The following is a 17,209-nucleotide window of genomic DNA, read 5'->3' as shown; positions in this document are numbered from 1 at the left end:
ATATATATATACACAGTATCTCACAAAAGTGAGTACACCCCTCACATTTTTGTAAATATTTGATTATAACTTTTCATGTGAAACCACTGAAGAAATGACACTTTGCTACAATGTAAAGTAGTGAGTGTACAGTTTGTGTAACAGTGTACACTTGCTGTCCCCTCAAAATAACTCAACACACAGCCATTAATGTCTAAACCGCTGGCAACAAAAGTGAGTACACCCCTAAGTGAAAATGTCCAAATTGGGCCCAAAGTGTCAATATTTTGTGTGGCCACCATTATTTTCCAGCACTGCCTTAACCCTCTTGGGCATGGAGTTCACCAGAGCTTCACAGGTTGCCACTGGAGTCCTCTTCCACTCCTCCATGACGACATCACGGAGTCGGTGGATGTTAGAGACCTTGTGCTCCTCCACCTTCCATTTGAGAATGCCCCACAGATGCTCAGTAGGGTTTAGACCATCACCTTCACCCTCAGCTTCTTTAGCAAGGCAGTGGTCGTCTTGGAGGTGTGTTTGGGGTTGTTATCATGCTGGAATACTGGCCTGCGGCCAAGTCACCGAAGGGAGGGGATCATGCTCTGCTTCAGTGTGTCACAGTACATGTTGGCATTCATGGTTCCCTCAATGAACTGTAGCTCCTCAGTGCCGGCAGCATTCATGCAGCCCCAGACCATGACACTCCCACCACCATGCTTGACTGTAGGCAAGACACACTTTTCTTTGTACTCCTCACCTGGTTGCCGCCAAACACACTTGTCACCATCTGAACCAAATAAGATTATCTTGGTCTCATAATCCATGTCCTTAGTCTACTTGTCTTCAGCAAACTGTATGCCAGCTTTCTTGTGCATCATCTTTAGAAGAGGCTTCCTTCTGGGACGACAGCCATGCAGACCAATTTGATGCAGTGTGCGGCGTATGGTCTGAGCACTGACAGGCTGACCCCCCACCCTTTCAACCTCTGCAGCAATACTAGCAGCACTCATACGGCTATTCATTGAGGGAACCATGAATCCCAACATGAACTGTGACATACTGAAGCAGAGCATGATCAGTATGCATTATTCCAGCATGATAATGACCCCAAACACACCTCCAAGATGACCACTGCCTTGCTAAAGAAGCTGAGGGTGAAGGTGATGGACTGGCCAAGCATGTCTCCAGGCCTAAACCCTATTGAGCATCTGTGGGGCATCCTCAAATGGATGGTGGAGGAGCACAAGGTCTCTAACATCCACCAGCTCCGTGATGTCATCATGGAGAGGTGGAAGAGGACTCCAGTGGCAACCTGTGAAGCTCTGGTGAACTCCATGCCCAAGAGGGTTAAGGCAGTGCTGGAAAATAATGGTGGCCACACAAAATAGTGACAGTTTGGGCCCAATTTGGACATTTTTACTTAGGGGTGTACTCACTTTTGTTGCCAGTGGTTTAGACATTAATGGCTGTGTGTTGAGTTATTTTGAGGGGACAGTAAATTTACACTCTTACACAAGCTGTACACTCACTACTTTACATTGTAGCAAAGTGTCATTTCTTCAGTGTTGTCACATGAAAAGATATAATCAAATATTTACAAAAATGTGAGCGGTGTACTCACTTTTGTGACATACTGTATATATATATAGTGAAATATAGTGAAAGGGGTATACATTGCTCATAGCACCTAATCATAATGTTAGTTTTTTACTTAACAACAGTGCCACTGTTGGGCTGACCGCATCCAAGCATCCCAGTTCACCACAACACTCTATGCCCGTGAACCCTCTAGATCTCCTCTTTTACCTAAGAAAAAAATATCCACAAAAGGCTTGACTAAACAATTTTTTTTTCAGCCTAAACTTAAACACTGAGGCTGTGTCTGAGTCCCAAACACTAATTGGAAGGCTGTTTCATATCTGTGGAGCTTTGTACCAACAAATGAAAGTTTGCTCAGGTACTACAATGCAAGACCATTCAGTGCTCTATAGGTCAGTAGTAGTATTTTATAATCAATGCAAACTTTGATTGCATGCCAATACACAGTGGTCATATATTCTGGTTCTAGTAAGGACTCTCACTGCTGCATTCTTGGGCTAACTGGAGCTTGTTTATCCACCTACTGGAATAATCCAACCTAGAGGTAACAATACCATTAATTAGTTTTTCTGCATCATGTAGTGTTGTAGTATTTCTTATCTTAGCAATATTTCTGAGATGAAAGAAGGCTATCCTAGTAATATTATATACATGAGCTTCAAATGAAAGACTGGAGTCAGTGATCACACCAAGGTCTTTTACTGCTGCACATGATGAAACAGAAAGCCATCCGGAGATATTATGTAATCAGAACACTTACTTCCAGCTGCATGTTGCACTAATACAAGTACTTTTGTCTGGTTAGAATTAAGTAGAAGTAAGTTAATAAGCATCCAGTGTCTAATGTTCTTTACACATTCCACAACATTCTTAAGCTGGTAGCTCTCATCTGGCTTTGCTGAAACATACAACTATGCAATCAGCATAACAGCGGAAGATAATACCATGTTTTTTTTAAATAATTTTACCCAGATATAGTATACATTAGAAAAAAGCAGTGGGCCTAAAACAGAACCTTGCGGAACACCAAACTTTACCTTAGTATGCATAGAGAAGTCACCATTTACATCTACAAACTGATAATGATCAGTTAAATAAGACGTGCGCCAGGAGAGGGGCATTCCCTTAACGACAACAACATTTTCTAATGTATCAAGGAGAATATCAATTATCAATGATATCAAAAGCTGCGCTAAGTTCAAGCAACACAAGCAAGGAGACACAACCCTGATCAGAGGCCAGTAGTAGGTCATTTATCACTTTTACCAACACTGTCTCTGCACTATGATGAGGCCAAATCCTGACCGATAGATTTCATGAATATTATTCTTATGTAGGTATGATTATAACTGCTGTGCTACAACCTTTTCTAAGATATTGGAGATAAAGGGGAGGTTTGGACAACTGACAGGGCCAGGTTTTTTTTATATACAAAAACCTTTTTATGTATTAGCTGAGTTTACATTTATGTGGGCTGTATGGAACACAGTTGAATATCTTTTTTACAAATCCATTCCAAGGCAAGTAATTCCAGGAATGAGCATGCACTTGTGGATAATTAATGTGGTTTTTTTTGCTCAGTGTGTGTGTTGCAGGAGGAGAGAGAAATGAGAGAACATGTGGAATGAGCTGAGCTGTGAGGAAGCAGAAATGTGTACATGTGTGTTTGTGGTTTTTGTTATTTCCCAAATGAGGCACAAAAATGTGCACATTCATGACCAGGCCCGGACTGGCCATCGGGAGCACCGGGAGTATTCCCGGTGGCTTAGTGACTGATTTGACCCGCTGCCCTGCTGTTTTTAAAAATAAATACATTTATTTATTTGTTTATTTATTTATTTATTTATTTATTATTGCGTGTCCGATGTTTTCCGAATTTAATAATAAATCGATAATAAACCATGAATCTGTCACTTGCAACGCTACCATTCTCCTCAGCTAGAGCGAACGGTTTGGAACAGAGTCATCGATGCACAGAGGATGGAGAGGAAGCGGCCAGGTGTAGTTATTATTGTGCTAACAGATATTTAGGCAATTTAGAAAATTATGTCTGCCCATATGTGAGGTTGAAAAAACAAACATTTTTCTTCTATTTTTCACAATAAGAGAGTCAACCTGGCACTACCTTTCATGCAGTTGTCACGCTCTCGCTGGCAGATGGCGCTGCGGCGTCGACATGCACAGAAGGCTGCAGAGAGCGCGCGTGCACAAGATTGAACTGTGGCCTACAGACACATGCCTTTGTTTTGGTTTTTGTTCTCTTCCTGTTTAAGCATTGGTTGATGTTCGAGGGTGTGTCATTATTGATCCCAACTGTCTGTGTTCTAGTTTCATGTTTAACCTCAAGTATCTTGTCCAGTATAGACACGTTTTATGTGTCTTGATTTCTGTTCGCGAATAAAGACGTTGATCATCGTTTGCTTCTGCCTCTGCTCCCGTTTCGTAACCGCAGTGGTCATACTTCAGGGTCAACCTGACATTACAGGTAGGGGTAAAATACGATAAATTAAATATGCTTTAATATATTTGTATGAAATATAGTATGGTTAAATCTCAGGCATTTTAAGTATTTAAGTTTCAAAAACTTAATGGGAACCCCGACTATGAAGACTTGTATTGCTTATTAGATTAATGTTGACATCCACTATATAAATCCACAATACAAAACACTCTAGATGTCAGTTTAAAATAAAATAAGATAAAAATCCTTTCACTCGTAGGCCGCCGTTGCTGTTTACGTTGCAATGCATTCTGGGTAGTGACGTCAAATGGTTGCAACGGTCTTGATTCTCCAGTGACCCTGCAGCGACATAAACATGTCTTCAGCCTTTTTAATTTGAACCCGAGCGTAACATAAGCAAGGAGGCTAATATAGAGGACATTACTCAAAATATACATAAAAATGAAGACGATCAGAGAGGTGAGGAGCTGAGAGTGGGGCAAAATCGATGGTGTGTTGAGCAACTGTATGTCTATACCAACCAAGAGCGTTTGTTGTTCAAGGTAAGCATATGGATTAAACTATCGTTTTATGATTAAACATATTTTGATATCAATAATTTTTAGATATTATCAGCCATCTATCCATCATATACTTTGTTCTGTTAAAATTCTGACGGCCTGCCAGCGCTCTGTCACCATGTTATGAGCAAATCTATGCTATCAACACAGCTCTTTGTGTACAACGGTACTCATATCTTTGGAAAGCTAAGATTCTTGTGATTCAATTGATATAAACCATTCAGATAGAGTCACAACAGCAGCTATAATCAATGTCTCTGTCAGACCACCAATATACAAACAAACACTTACGAAACGGTGGCAACTCACCTCATATGAAGCCTCATAGTAATCCACTGATCTACAACATCCTGACAAAAACAGTCTTGTTATACTGGCAAAGGTCCAAACAATCCAATTATATATATATATATATATATATATATATATATATATATATATATATATATATATATATATATAGATGCTTACGGATTTGATTATATTTATATATTTATCACAGCACACAAGAACTAGAAAATTACAGCCAAAAGCAGCACGGTTTGGCATTCTGTTCCTGCTGCGAGGGCTAGTAGCTAATTCTATTGAGTGCTCAAGTGCAACCATTTTACGTCATCGATTCAGAGTGCATTGTCCATGTCACGTAATGGCAGCCTCTGTAGGTTAAAATATGTATTAAATATTAAGGATTTTTAAAGTAATGAACATATTTCATGTGTTTCTAACAACGTATTTTATTTTGACGTATGGTACATATTAATGCAGTACATCAATCACCTTATGACTACAGGGTGTCCCAGGAGTCTCAATACATACAGGAATTTACCATTAACATACACACACACACACACACACACACACACACACACACACACACACACATATATATATATATATATATATATATATATATATATATATATGACAGGGCTGCTAATAGGCATCTTTAAATTAATTTACCCTATCAGTATTCAGAGAATAACTTCCAAATGGAGCCGAAACAGGGTAGGAAGTATTTATTCTAGCTTTCTATTTTCTATTTGTTTCACTCATTCACTTTCAGTAACTGTTTTATCCTGGTTAAGGTCATAGTAGATCCAGTGGATCCGGCGCAACGCAAGAATACACACTGGATGAGGTGACAGTCCATCACAGCGCACCATACACACACACATATTCTCATTTACACCTACAAGTAATTTATCTTACCCAGTTCATCTCCACCATGTTTTAAGGGAGGTGGGAAGAAACTGGAGAATCCAGGAGGTAACCCACACAAACATGGGGAGACCCTGCACAGAAACTCTACACGGATGGAAACCAGAGCTCAGGATCAACATATTTAAATCATGCTTCAATGTTTGGTGCCCTGCTATCCTCTGTATTATAAATGAATCATTGGAGACTAGGGTCGTTCCAGCAGTACTAAAGACTGATGCTGTTACACCTGTACCAAAGAAGGAAAATGCTGCCGTAGATGATTTTAACAATTTTCGTCCCTTTTCAAATCTTCCAGTCCCAAAATGCTTGAGCCTGTTGTTGCTTCTCAACTGTGTAATCATCTTACAATTAATAACCTCTTTGTACCCCTTCAGTCAGGTTTTCGTAAATTTCACAGTACTGAAATGGCGTTGGTCATAGTTACCAATGACTTGTTGATGGCCTCTGTTTCTGGAGCTACTTCCATTCTTATTCTTCTTGATCTTAGAGCCGCCTTTGATACTGTTGATCATGGTCTTTTACTTACCTGCCTTGAAAGTGTTTTTGGTGTGTCTGGGACAGTTTTAAACTGGTTTAAATCTTATTTTACTTATCGTTCCCAGTTTATTTTTATGGGTGGTTACAGGTCTGGCACTCAAGTATTCACTGGTGTTCCTCAGGGATCAGATTTAGGCCCTTTACTTTTCAATATTTATTTGTCTCCACTTGGGCATCTGCTGCAAACACTCAGCCTCCATTATCACTTTTATGCTGACGATACCCAAATCTACATTCACTCAAAATCTGGTGAAAACCTTTATGTTTGTTTTCTTTCTGACTGTATTTCTGAGATAAAAACATGGATGAATAGTAATTTTCTGTGCCTGAATAGTGGGAAAACTGAAGTTATGCTTATAGGTTCCTGTCAGAAAATTCTCAAAGCTGGTCCACTGTCTCTGTTTGTTGATGGCTCTGTTCTAGAGACTCAAAGTAAGATGAGGAACTTTGGAGTAATTTTTGATACCAGTCTTACATTTGATTCTTTTGTTCAGAGCACTGTTAAAGATCTGTTTCACCTCAGAAATATAGTAAGATTGTGCCCTATGCAAAACTTCTCTGTAGCTGAAAACTGATTAACTCATTTGTTGTCACTTGTCTAGATTACTGTAATGCCATTTTAGCCAGAGTGTCTAAATCCACACTCAATAAACTGCAATATGTACAAGACTCTGCTGTCAGGATCCTGACTGGGACCAGGAAATACAGGAAATCATATTACTCCTGTTTTGGAGTCCTTGCACTCCCGGTCAGGTTTCGTGTTGATTTTAAAATTATGATGCTGATATACAAAGCATTACATGGCTTGGCTCCTCATTACATCCATCCATCACAGGGAACCTGGAGCCTATCCCAGGGAGCATCAGGCACAAGGCGGGGTACACCCTGGACAGGGTGCCAGTCCATCGCAGGGCACAATCACATACACACTCACACACCCATTCATACACTACGGACACTTTAGTAGCCAATCAGCCTACCATGCATGTCTTTGGACTGGGGGAGGAAACCAGAGTACCCAGAGGAAACCCCCGCAATACAGGGAGAAGATGCAAACTCGAACCCCGGGGACTTGAACCCCGGACTCTAGAGGTGTGAGGCAAATGTGCTAACCACTAAGCCACTGTGCGCCCCTCCTCATTACAGATCTGCTTTAATAATTCCTTACACCCCAAATCACAGACTGCGCTCCTCACAGTATAACCTGTTATCTGTTCCACAAACCCGCTTAAAGTCTATGGGTGACAGGGCTTTTTCTGTCTATGCTCCATCCCTTTGGAACTCTCTTCCTCTTAGGGAAGCTCGTTGGCATTTTTAAAGCTCAACATAAGACACATTATTATTATTATTATTATTATTATTATTATTATTATTATTATTATTATTATTATTATTATTATTATTATTATTGTTGTTGTTGTTGTTGTTGTTGTTGTTGTTGTTGTTGTTGTTGTTATTAACTTTTATAATTTATTTGTTTCAGTGTACTGCTTATTTTGAGTACAGCGCTTTGAGAAGCTGCTTTTAAAGGCGCTTTATAAAATAAAGTTTATTATTATTATTATTATTGCAACCTTCCAATCAGTAGTTCAACGGCTTAACCACTGAGCTACCAGAATGGTTAAATGTCTTATAGGCTAGCAATTAATAAGAACTGAGTTTAGCCCTGTCCCAAATGATGCCCTAAACCCTGTGGTTCTCCTCAAATTGAGCACTTTGGTCAATGCAAAATAACGTGCAAATCCTTGTATAAATTAGAAAAAAATACATTTATGACAGTAGCCATTTACCGATGCACAAAGTGCACATTTACATTTACATTTCCAGTAGCATTACAGTTTCAGTCACTCTTATTAATAAATAAATATTCTAAACTAAGTGTAGAAACATTTATGAGCCTGTGTAAGATGAGAAACTCTGCCAAATATAGTTAACAAAGTATTAGGCTGCAGCATTAATTTTTTATTAATTTATTTATTTTTAAATCTAGAATGATCCAACACTTTGTAATACCATACTGTGATACTCTGGTGGGTGGGAGGTTTATTGAGGAGACAGAATGTAGATATGAGAAAGAGCATATCTATTTAGATTGGGCTTTCCTCTATGCTTTCTGCTCAGTACTCTCATCCAATTGAAACAACAAGAAAAAACATGCTCAATTTAAATACACATGTGCACACACACATCAAGGATGCTGTCAGATACATTCTCCATAACAGAACCAACTTTCTCATTCTGAGTTTTCAGCATCTCATTTGCAAGAAGTATACAGTCCCCTCTGAAACTATTGGAGCGGCAAGGCCAATTCTTTTGTTTGTGCTATACGCCAAAGACATTTGGGTTTGAGATCAAAAGATGGATATGAGATGAGAGTTTAGGATTTCAGCTTTTATTTCCTTGTATTTACATCTAGATGTGTTAAACAACATAAAACATAGAACCTTTTGTATCAGACCACCCAATTTTTAGGCAAGCAAAAGTATAGGAACAGATAAGTCTTGAAGTAAATTAAAGTTTTTTTTCAAAGTTATTAAACACTTAATAGTTGGTTGCATAAGTACATCAAGCCTGCGACTCACTGACATCACCAAATTTTTGGTTTCTTCTTTGTGATGCTTTTCCAGGCTTTTATTGAAGCTTCTTTCAGTTGTTGTTTGTTTCAGAGGGTTTCTCCCTTCAGTCTTCTCTTTAGCAAGTAAAATGCTGCTCAGTTGGGTTAAGGTCTGGTGATTGACTTGGCCTTTAAAAGCTTCCACTTTTCCCCCTGATAAAGTCCTTTGTTGAGTTGGCAGTGTGTTTTGGATCATTGGCTTGCTGTGTGATTAGTTGCATTAGTTGAATGAAGTTATTCCTGATTAATTTGGATGCCTTTCTCTGTAAATTGGCATACAAAATGTTCCTGTAAACTTCTGAATTCATTCTGCTGCTACCATTGTGAGGTACATCATCAATAAAAATTAGTGAGCTTGTTTTAGAAGCAGCCATGCAAGCCCAAGCCATAACACTACCTATACCGTGTTTCACAGATGAGCCTGTATGTTTTGGATAATGAGCAGATCTTTCCTTTCGCCACACTTTGGCCTTTCCATCACTTTGGTAGAAGTTAATCTTGGTTCCTTCTGTGGAACCAATTTCTGTGGCTTATCTTGGTATTTCTTTACGAATTCCAATCTGGCTTTCTGATCCTTACTGCTGATGAGTGGTTTGCATCTTGTGGTATGGCCTCTATATTTCTGCTCTCAAAGTCTTCTTTTTATGAATTGTGATACATTCAATCCTGCCCTGTGGAGGTTGTTGGTGATGTCACTAACTGTTGTTTTTTGTTTGTTTCTTCACAGTTCTCATAATAATCAACTTTTGTTGTTTTCCTTGACTGACCCATTAATTGTTAGTTGCTCAGCACACCAGTGGTTTCTTTCTTTTTCAGGACTTTTTAAACTGTTGTATTGGTTATGTCCAATGTTTGAGTAATGCCTCTGATTGATTTTCCCTCTTTTCTCAGCTTTAAAATGACTTTTGTTACTCTCTGATCTTCATGTTTGTTTATCCTTTTTAACAACAAATGCAGTCTTCATAGGTGAAACTGAAGGCTAAAACCAAGTGTAGATGTTCAGAGCTATTTATTGTTTAATCTAATCTAACAGGACACACCTGTGTAAAAAGAAACACCTGTCATGGTCTAATACTTTTTTCTTGCCTACAAATTAGCTGGTCTGATACAAAATGTGCTATGTTCTATGTCGTTTAACACAGTTACATATAAATACAAGGAAATAAAAGCTGAAATTCTAAATTCTCTTCTCATATTATTATTATTATTATTATTATTATTATTATTATTATTATTATTTATCTCAAACCCAAATGTCTTCAGTGTACAGTAAAAACAAATGAATTGTTCCAGTGGTTTTGGACGGGACTATATATACTGTATTTAAAGCACAATTAATCATAAACAAGTGGCAGCACTCATTCATTACCATTCATTCTCCCTGAGTTTTCTTCCAATTCACAACCAGTACTGGATCACACCATTGCTGCCACACATACATTCACACATACAGAACAGGATTCAAAGAACCACAATGTCCTGAGCATCAGTAATTCAGGGACAGTTCATTCCCATAATCCTCTGCATATGGTTCATATGCTCTACCGCTTTCAAACAAAGTCATGTGTTCTCCCAGCAGGTCTGATTTGCAAGAAATAACCAGAAAAAATTCCTTTGGTTTTCTCTCCATTTGACAGATGCTCATTTCATTCATTTAATTTCATGGCTTTATCTGTCAGGAACAGAACAAATATTTCTGTTGCACTGACCTTAACACCTCATTTACACTTTGATCCCCCTGCAATAAGTTTTGATAGATCTTTGCCCTGGATCCTTTATGTACCCATTTCTTCTGTTCTGCTGTCTACACCTGACTTTGACCTGATGGCTGATAACCAAATGCGCTGCCAAACCATCTGCACACTTGGTAGGAAAATATGATAAATAATCATATTATGCAGAAAACACCTTTACTGAGTTTTAATTACACAGGGATCTCATATCATGACCCTTCTCACTAAGCTCAGTAAAAATGCTGGAAGTGTCACGAGTTCCCCTTTAAGCAGCGCGCTGTGGAGCATGTGAGCACGCATGCACGAGCAGGTGCGCGAGCACCTGCTTTTCCCTTGTGGACAATCGTGACATTTCAACACGTGCATTTGTTTATGTTTCTGTCATGTCTCCTCCCCGTTCTGTCATTGGTTGTAGTTTCACATGTGTCTGAATTGCCCTCAGCCATCAGCCATTACAACGCTGATTATCTCCGCATATATACCGCGCGCCTCCCAGCACACGACGTGGAATATTGAATGAGTTATAGTAGATTTAGTTTAGAGTCCTTACGATAGATAACCATAGTCAGTCCATTGTTTCATGTTTAGATTCATAGTCATAGTTCATGTCATGTTTCATGTTTAGGTTCGTTTGTTAAGTTCACGCTGGTTTCTCCGCTACCAGTCCCTTGCTGTTGTTTATCTTTCATGTTTGGTATATCGACCCAGTATCCCGTGACCACTACTTTGATTCCTGCCTTGCCTCGTTTATGCCTGTTTGCCGATCGTCTGAACTTTGCATGTTACTGGATTACGTTTTTGGATCACATTCTAGATTTACCTGCCTGTGTGTCTCTCAATCAAACTGTTCACACTGCGCTCGCATCCTACCTTATCTCCGTTACGTCACGATACGTGACAGGAAGAAACATGTAAATAACAATCTACAGAACAAATATGAATGTAATTGTACATAATAACTGTAGAAAAATAACTGTTTATACCCAGTTTCATCAGTATGTATTTATAATCCAACAGTTCATTAAATGCACTTCAAACTCACTCTCAGCCTCAAATTCCTGACACAATATTGTACTCAGTCATGCAGTTATACTGAATATTGACACTGCTGTGATTATGTGCAGCTTTGTAAACCCTCTGTATTTATATTCATGAAGGTGTCCCTTGATTGTAGACTATGACAATATCTACCTAGATATACCTACCTCCTCCAGAGTGTTCTTGACTTGGCTAGATTTTGTGAAGGGGTTTTTCTTCACTAAGGAAAGAATTCTGCGATCATCCATTTTAGTTGTCTTCCATGGTTTTCCAGGCCTTTTGGTGTTTCTGAGCTCGCCAGTGCATTCCTTCTATTTAGGAATTTACCAAATTGTTGATTTGGCCACTCCCAATGTTTCTGCTATCACCCTGATAAGTTTTTTTTGTTTGTTTGTTTGTTTTTATCTCAACATAATGATGGCCTCCTCCACTTGCATTGACACCTCTTTGGACCGTATATTGCGTTCCCATGAACAGCTACCAAATGCAAATTCAAAATTTGGAATCAACTCCAGACTCCTTTTATCTCCTTAATTTGTCATGAAATAATGAGGAAACAGTTAATTGTCCAATTACCTTTGAGCCTGTGAAGATATAAAAATATTTTTATATCTATAATAATATATATTCAAAATATTTTTGTTAAACCCCTTGAATTAAAGATGAAAGTCTACACTTCTGTGCACCATTTGGATGGAAGAATAAGTGTCTCCTCAAAAAAGAGAACAAGGAATTCCTTTTCATAAGAGAAGTCTCAGAGATCGTGTGTGTTTTTATTTTATGAGGGTCTTTATGAAAGAATTAAGGCAGGCTGTCCCACAGTATATTTACACCTTTATATAAATGTATCTGTAAAAAAAAAAAATAAAGCAAATTTTGTTGAACATAAAGTTGAACATAAAGCAACATACATTATCAGGTTAGACCCACATCTCTCCAAATACTTGCACTGGTTTACAAGAGATTTTTGCGCTTCTAACATGTCAGAAAGTTACTGTATGAAAGTAGATAAATTAGTTAGCAACAGTGGATAATGCAGCATCTAGGTTTCATATATTTATGCAGTTTACTCTGTAGAATATTCTGATCAAACATTGAAACTTCAGTATGAATAACAGTATTGACAAGTAAGAAATATAGTGCTAACAAAAAATTATTCACTGAAAACAAGAAAGAAAAAAAACTACATACATTATGTACAGTAAAATTCAGACAGATAGTTTAAGACATAACATAGAGGTAGGCATAAACTGCAATACAAGATAAGTGCCAAGCATGTATTAAAGATTGTTTTTGTATGTTAAAAAGAAAATACTGCCATGCAAAACTAAAGCATGGGTCATCACTTTATTTTGAATGTTTTCATAAGGATTCCCTTTTATTCCTCTGGCAGCGTATATGTTGATTTTATTTGAGTAGAAATGTATCAGGTTTTCAGATTTATGTAAGAATCAGAAATACTTATCTATTGCATCAACATCAAAGGAAACTCATTTGCTCCTAGGATCCATACCTCATTTATGACTTTTTGAGAGGACATTTTTGTGCCCATGCATACCATGTCCATGGCATCTAACAAAAGATTTGCTGTCATGACATGATCGAGTCAGTGAGGGGCCATGGACATCCATCCAGCCATCCATTTTCCATACTGCTCATCCTACACAGCGTCACGGTGGAGCCTGGAGCTTATCCCAGGGAACTGGCTGGGGCCATGGCCAGTTTTTAAAAATCCACCCAGTTGTTGAACATTGAACATAGGTAGTTTTAAAGTGAAAAAGAAACTTAATTTGTCATATGATATTAAGCCGGTGTGTTTTGCAATGTTAACTAAACAAGTGAGCATTCACACACACTCAGATTCTTAATATACACCCATTTGCATCTTTAAATTACACACAGACTTTAACTCATTTAATAGTCTAAAAGATGAAACAGCATCTCAAACTGTCAAGTCCATGGATACCCTTTGTTTCTAGCCAACATATTCACCAATGAAAGATCCGTCCTCACTGAACTTGCAGTCCTCATTCCCATAGTCATCTGAGCTGTCCATGCTTCTGCTATCTTCTTTGATGTCTTCCACTAGTGTATGCTGGCTGTTCTTAAGAGGCTTTGTATCACTGTCACTGTAAAAAAACCAAACCAAACCAAATGACTAATTTCACCTGAGCAAACTAAGAGAAAAGAGAAAGAAGAGGTCAGGATGGAATCACTGTTTTTCCTCTAACTGATAAATGCAAATAGCAATGCTTCAAATGCTGCTATAGTTTATAGTGTGTGCTCAGAGATAGAGAGCAATTGCAGATGTTGGTATAATGCTAAACAATGAGAGAAACAGTGTGTGTAAACAAACAGCCTGTTTGGCTACTTTACTTCCTTGAGGAACACAGGAACAATCCATGATTGGACAAGGAATGTAACTGAATACTAAAACAGATACAAATAGGAGGCACACTATTTTTTTAAACCTTGCCAGAAAGTTTGAGACTAGAGGTGTGCATCAGGCCTGGGATCCAATGGGAGGCAACAAAAAAGGGATTTTTTTTTCATACTTTCATACTTTATATTTGTTATAGTTTGGGTGCCAAGCTTGCAGGACAAAGAGAACATTCATTAACATGATATGAATAGGAGATGCATTATTTATAAGTGGATGGCTCCACTAGAGTGAACTAAACATTGCCATTTAAAAAATGCTACACAATATGAAAAGGATTCAAGAAGATGTAAAGAAATAATTGATGCCATTTGTTACTACATCGTGAAAGATATGGCTCCCATAGCTACAGTGTGTTTAAACACCTTGTTAAAAACTCTCGACAGAACATACACTGTACCATTGCAACCATATTCTTCCCAAACTGCGCTGCCCAACATGTACAAAACATATCATAAAAAGGTAGCTGCTGAACTGAACTCTGCACTCTGCAGCCACTTCTGATCTCTGCTCAAGTAGGACCATAGTTTATATAGTTTAATAGTTTGTGTTATATAGTTTATAGTAGTTCAGTAGTTTGTGTTTTCTTCAATTATTTTCAAATAAAAAAAGACAAGAAATGCATGCTTTCATTAGAAAAAAATATCCCACTTTTAACAGTTGAGCATATTTACAGTACAAACCTTGTCAATAAACTATGAGGGCAACAAAAAAAAAACCACCCAAAAGCAAAATAATCGTTCATTAATCGTAATCGAGGTAACATGTTCAATTAATCAAGATTTTGATTTTAGGTCATATCGTCCAGCCCTACTAATATCACACATTTCCTCAGTAACTACAATGCTGTGAAGTTGCTAATAGATCAAATGTTGCAGCATAGACAGCATGATTTCTGCCCCAATGTTCTTCTATTAATCTTTATTGCAGATCCCATTTCTGACAAATAGGTGAAATATTAACTTTTATTAGAGCTAAGTAGGGCAGTGAGCATACTTTCCTGTGATTGTGCAACATGTACTGTAGAAAGGCTAGCAAAAAAAAAAAAAAGCTAACTAGTATGAGTATTATTAGGAATTTAAAACTGTTGTGAATAAGCTGTGAATGAGGATTTTATGGAGATTAATATTGGGTGAATAGTGGATATACAGTTGCAATCAGAATTATTCAACCCCCATCGCAAATCTGGTTTATTGTCAAAATTTACAGGAATTTGAAGTATGCTTGGGATCTGTTGGAAAGTTCAATGACACCCAAGCTTCAGCTTCCTCACAGATGGGATGAGGTTTTCTCCTAGGATTTCCTGATACTTCAATGAATCCATCTTGCCTTACACACTGCAGGTTTCCAGTGCCAGAGGATGCAAAGCAGCCCCAGAGCATCACCGAGCCACCAGCATGTTTGATTGTGGACAGAGTGTTCTTTCTTCATTCTTCTTCCTCAAGACATACCGCTGATCCATCATGCCAAAAAGTTCCAGTTTTGTTTCATCGCTCCACAGAACAGAATCAAATAACTTCTGTGGCTTATTTATATGATTTTGAGCCAACATTTCTTGTGCTTTGGGGTCAGTAGTGGTCAACGTCTTGGATTTCTGGCATATAAACCTTCTGCGTTTAGTATGCGCCTCACTGTGCTCACTGAAACCTCAGTGCCTGTTACCACCAAGTCTTGCTGCAGTTCTTTTGCAGTCACTCGAGAGCTTTTCATAACCTGCCTTCTCAGAAATCTGCTTGCAGCCATTGATAGCTTCCTTTTTCTGTCCCGTCCAGGTAGTGTACATTCAACAATCCCCTAGCCAGTTCAGGTATTTCAAGTATTTTCTACCCTTAGCCAATTCAGGTAGTTAATGTGTTCCAGCTCAAGCACACCTGGCGAAACTAATGAAGCCCTTAATTAATTGCATCAGGTGTGCTTGAGACAACACCTGTTTTGCATATTTGTGCTGTTGTGAGGGATTCTATTCAGGGGATTGAATAATTGTGAGACAGGAGAAATCATAAGTTGCATTTTCAGTTGAATTTGCAGAAACCACTTAAAGCTTTCGTTGTGTTGAACTATTTCAATTGCTTTTACTTGATTTGTTCATTGTAAACAGCTGAAATTTTGACAATAAACCAGATTTGCAATGGGGATTGAATAATTTTGATTGCAACTCTATATGGTGGAGCTCTGTCCCACCCACCGCTATGGACAAGCCACCACTGATTATCAATATAACTGCTCTTATTATTCTACATACTGAGTTGTGATTGAAGTAGATTTAAGTTTTAAGTTATTACTTAAGACTACAATGAAACTAAGTTGCAAGCGATAATATTTAAGTCAATTTTAGGAATGTGTGCTTATTCATATGCAATGATTACATTCCTGTCATATGGCCCCCACAGTCCCTAGGACAACCTCTGAGCTCTGCAGCTCCACACGGATTTGTACATAGCAAAGGAAAAGAAAAAACCTACTAATAAGTCCATGCCACTCTTATTAATATGTACTTGCTTAAGAAGCAGAATGATGTATTGATTGGATTTTATGGTTATTACACTGTTAATATCATGCCATGAATATTTTGTTCTAAAAAGTTACTAGACTAACTCTTTCACTGTACATAGATCTACACCATTATCACACACACCCCATCCACACACAGGTTTGCACAACCTCTTTCTTCACTTGCCATGCTTTCTGCCATGATTGTATGGTTTGCTTGCAGCAGAGAAAGACATGGTGTTATGACACACTTATACAAAAGCCTCACATTAGCAACCAAACACAGCAGAAAGTATCATTTACCCGTATTCACAGGAAGTCTCATCATTCATGCCTTTAAACTCCAGATGTGGTCGCACTTCTTCCTTCTCTTTCACTGCAGAGTGGATAATTAAAAAAGAAACAATAAAGTACTTTTAGAAAAAAAAGTTGCCTTTATATTTCACAGTTGAAACACTAATGTTATTCTTTGATTTATAGTCATATACAGCTGTGTTGAAAATGAAGCTACTGTTTTGAGCTGTGGGCTGAAAAGCG

General features: G+C 38.1%; 1 protein-coding gene across 1 annotated transcript in view; it reads right to left on the bottom strand.

Moving 5' to 3' along the window:
• Positions 1 to 12,508: 12,508 nt before the first annotated feature.
• chl1a (cell adhesion molecule L1-like a) overlaps positions 12,509 to 17,209 on the bottom strand; it is a 39,584-nt gene continuing 34,883 nt past the window's right edge. Inside the window, exons 25-26 of the mRNA XM_053643188.1 lie at positions 16,976 to 17,048; positions 12,509 to 13,871 (exon numbers count right to left, since the gene is read on the bottom strand). Of these exons, the coding sequence (XP_053499163.1) occupies positions 13,718 to 13,871; positions 16,976 to 17,048 (227 nt within the window). The 3' untranslated portion in view covers positions 12,509 to 13,717. The remainder of the gene's footprint in view (positions 13,872 to 16,975; positions 17,049 to 17,209) is intronic.

This window comes from Ictalurus furcatus, chromosome 15 (genome assembly GCF_023375685.1).
Source record: "Ictalurus furcatus strain D&B chromosome 15, Billie_1.0, whole genome shotgun sequence".
NCBI lineage: Eukaryota > Metazoa > Chordata > Actinopteri > Siluriformes > Ictaluridae > Ictalurus > Ictalurus furcatus.
The sequence above is the reverse complement of the archived record's forward strand: the minus strand, read 5'-3'. Positions and strand labels throughout refer to the sequence as shown.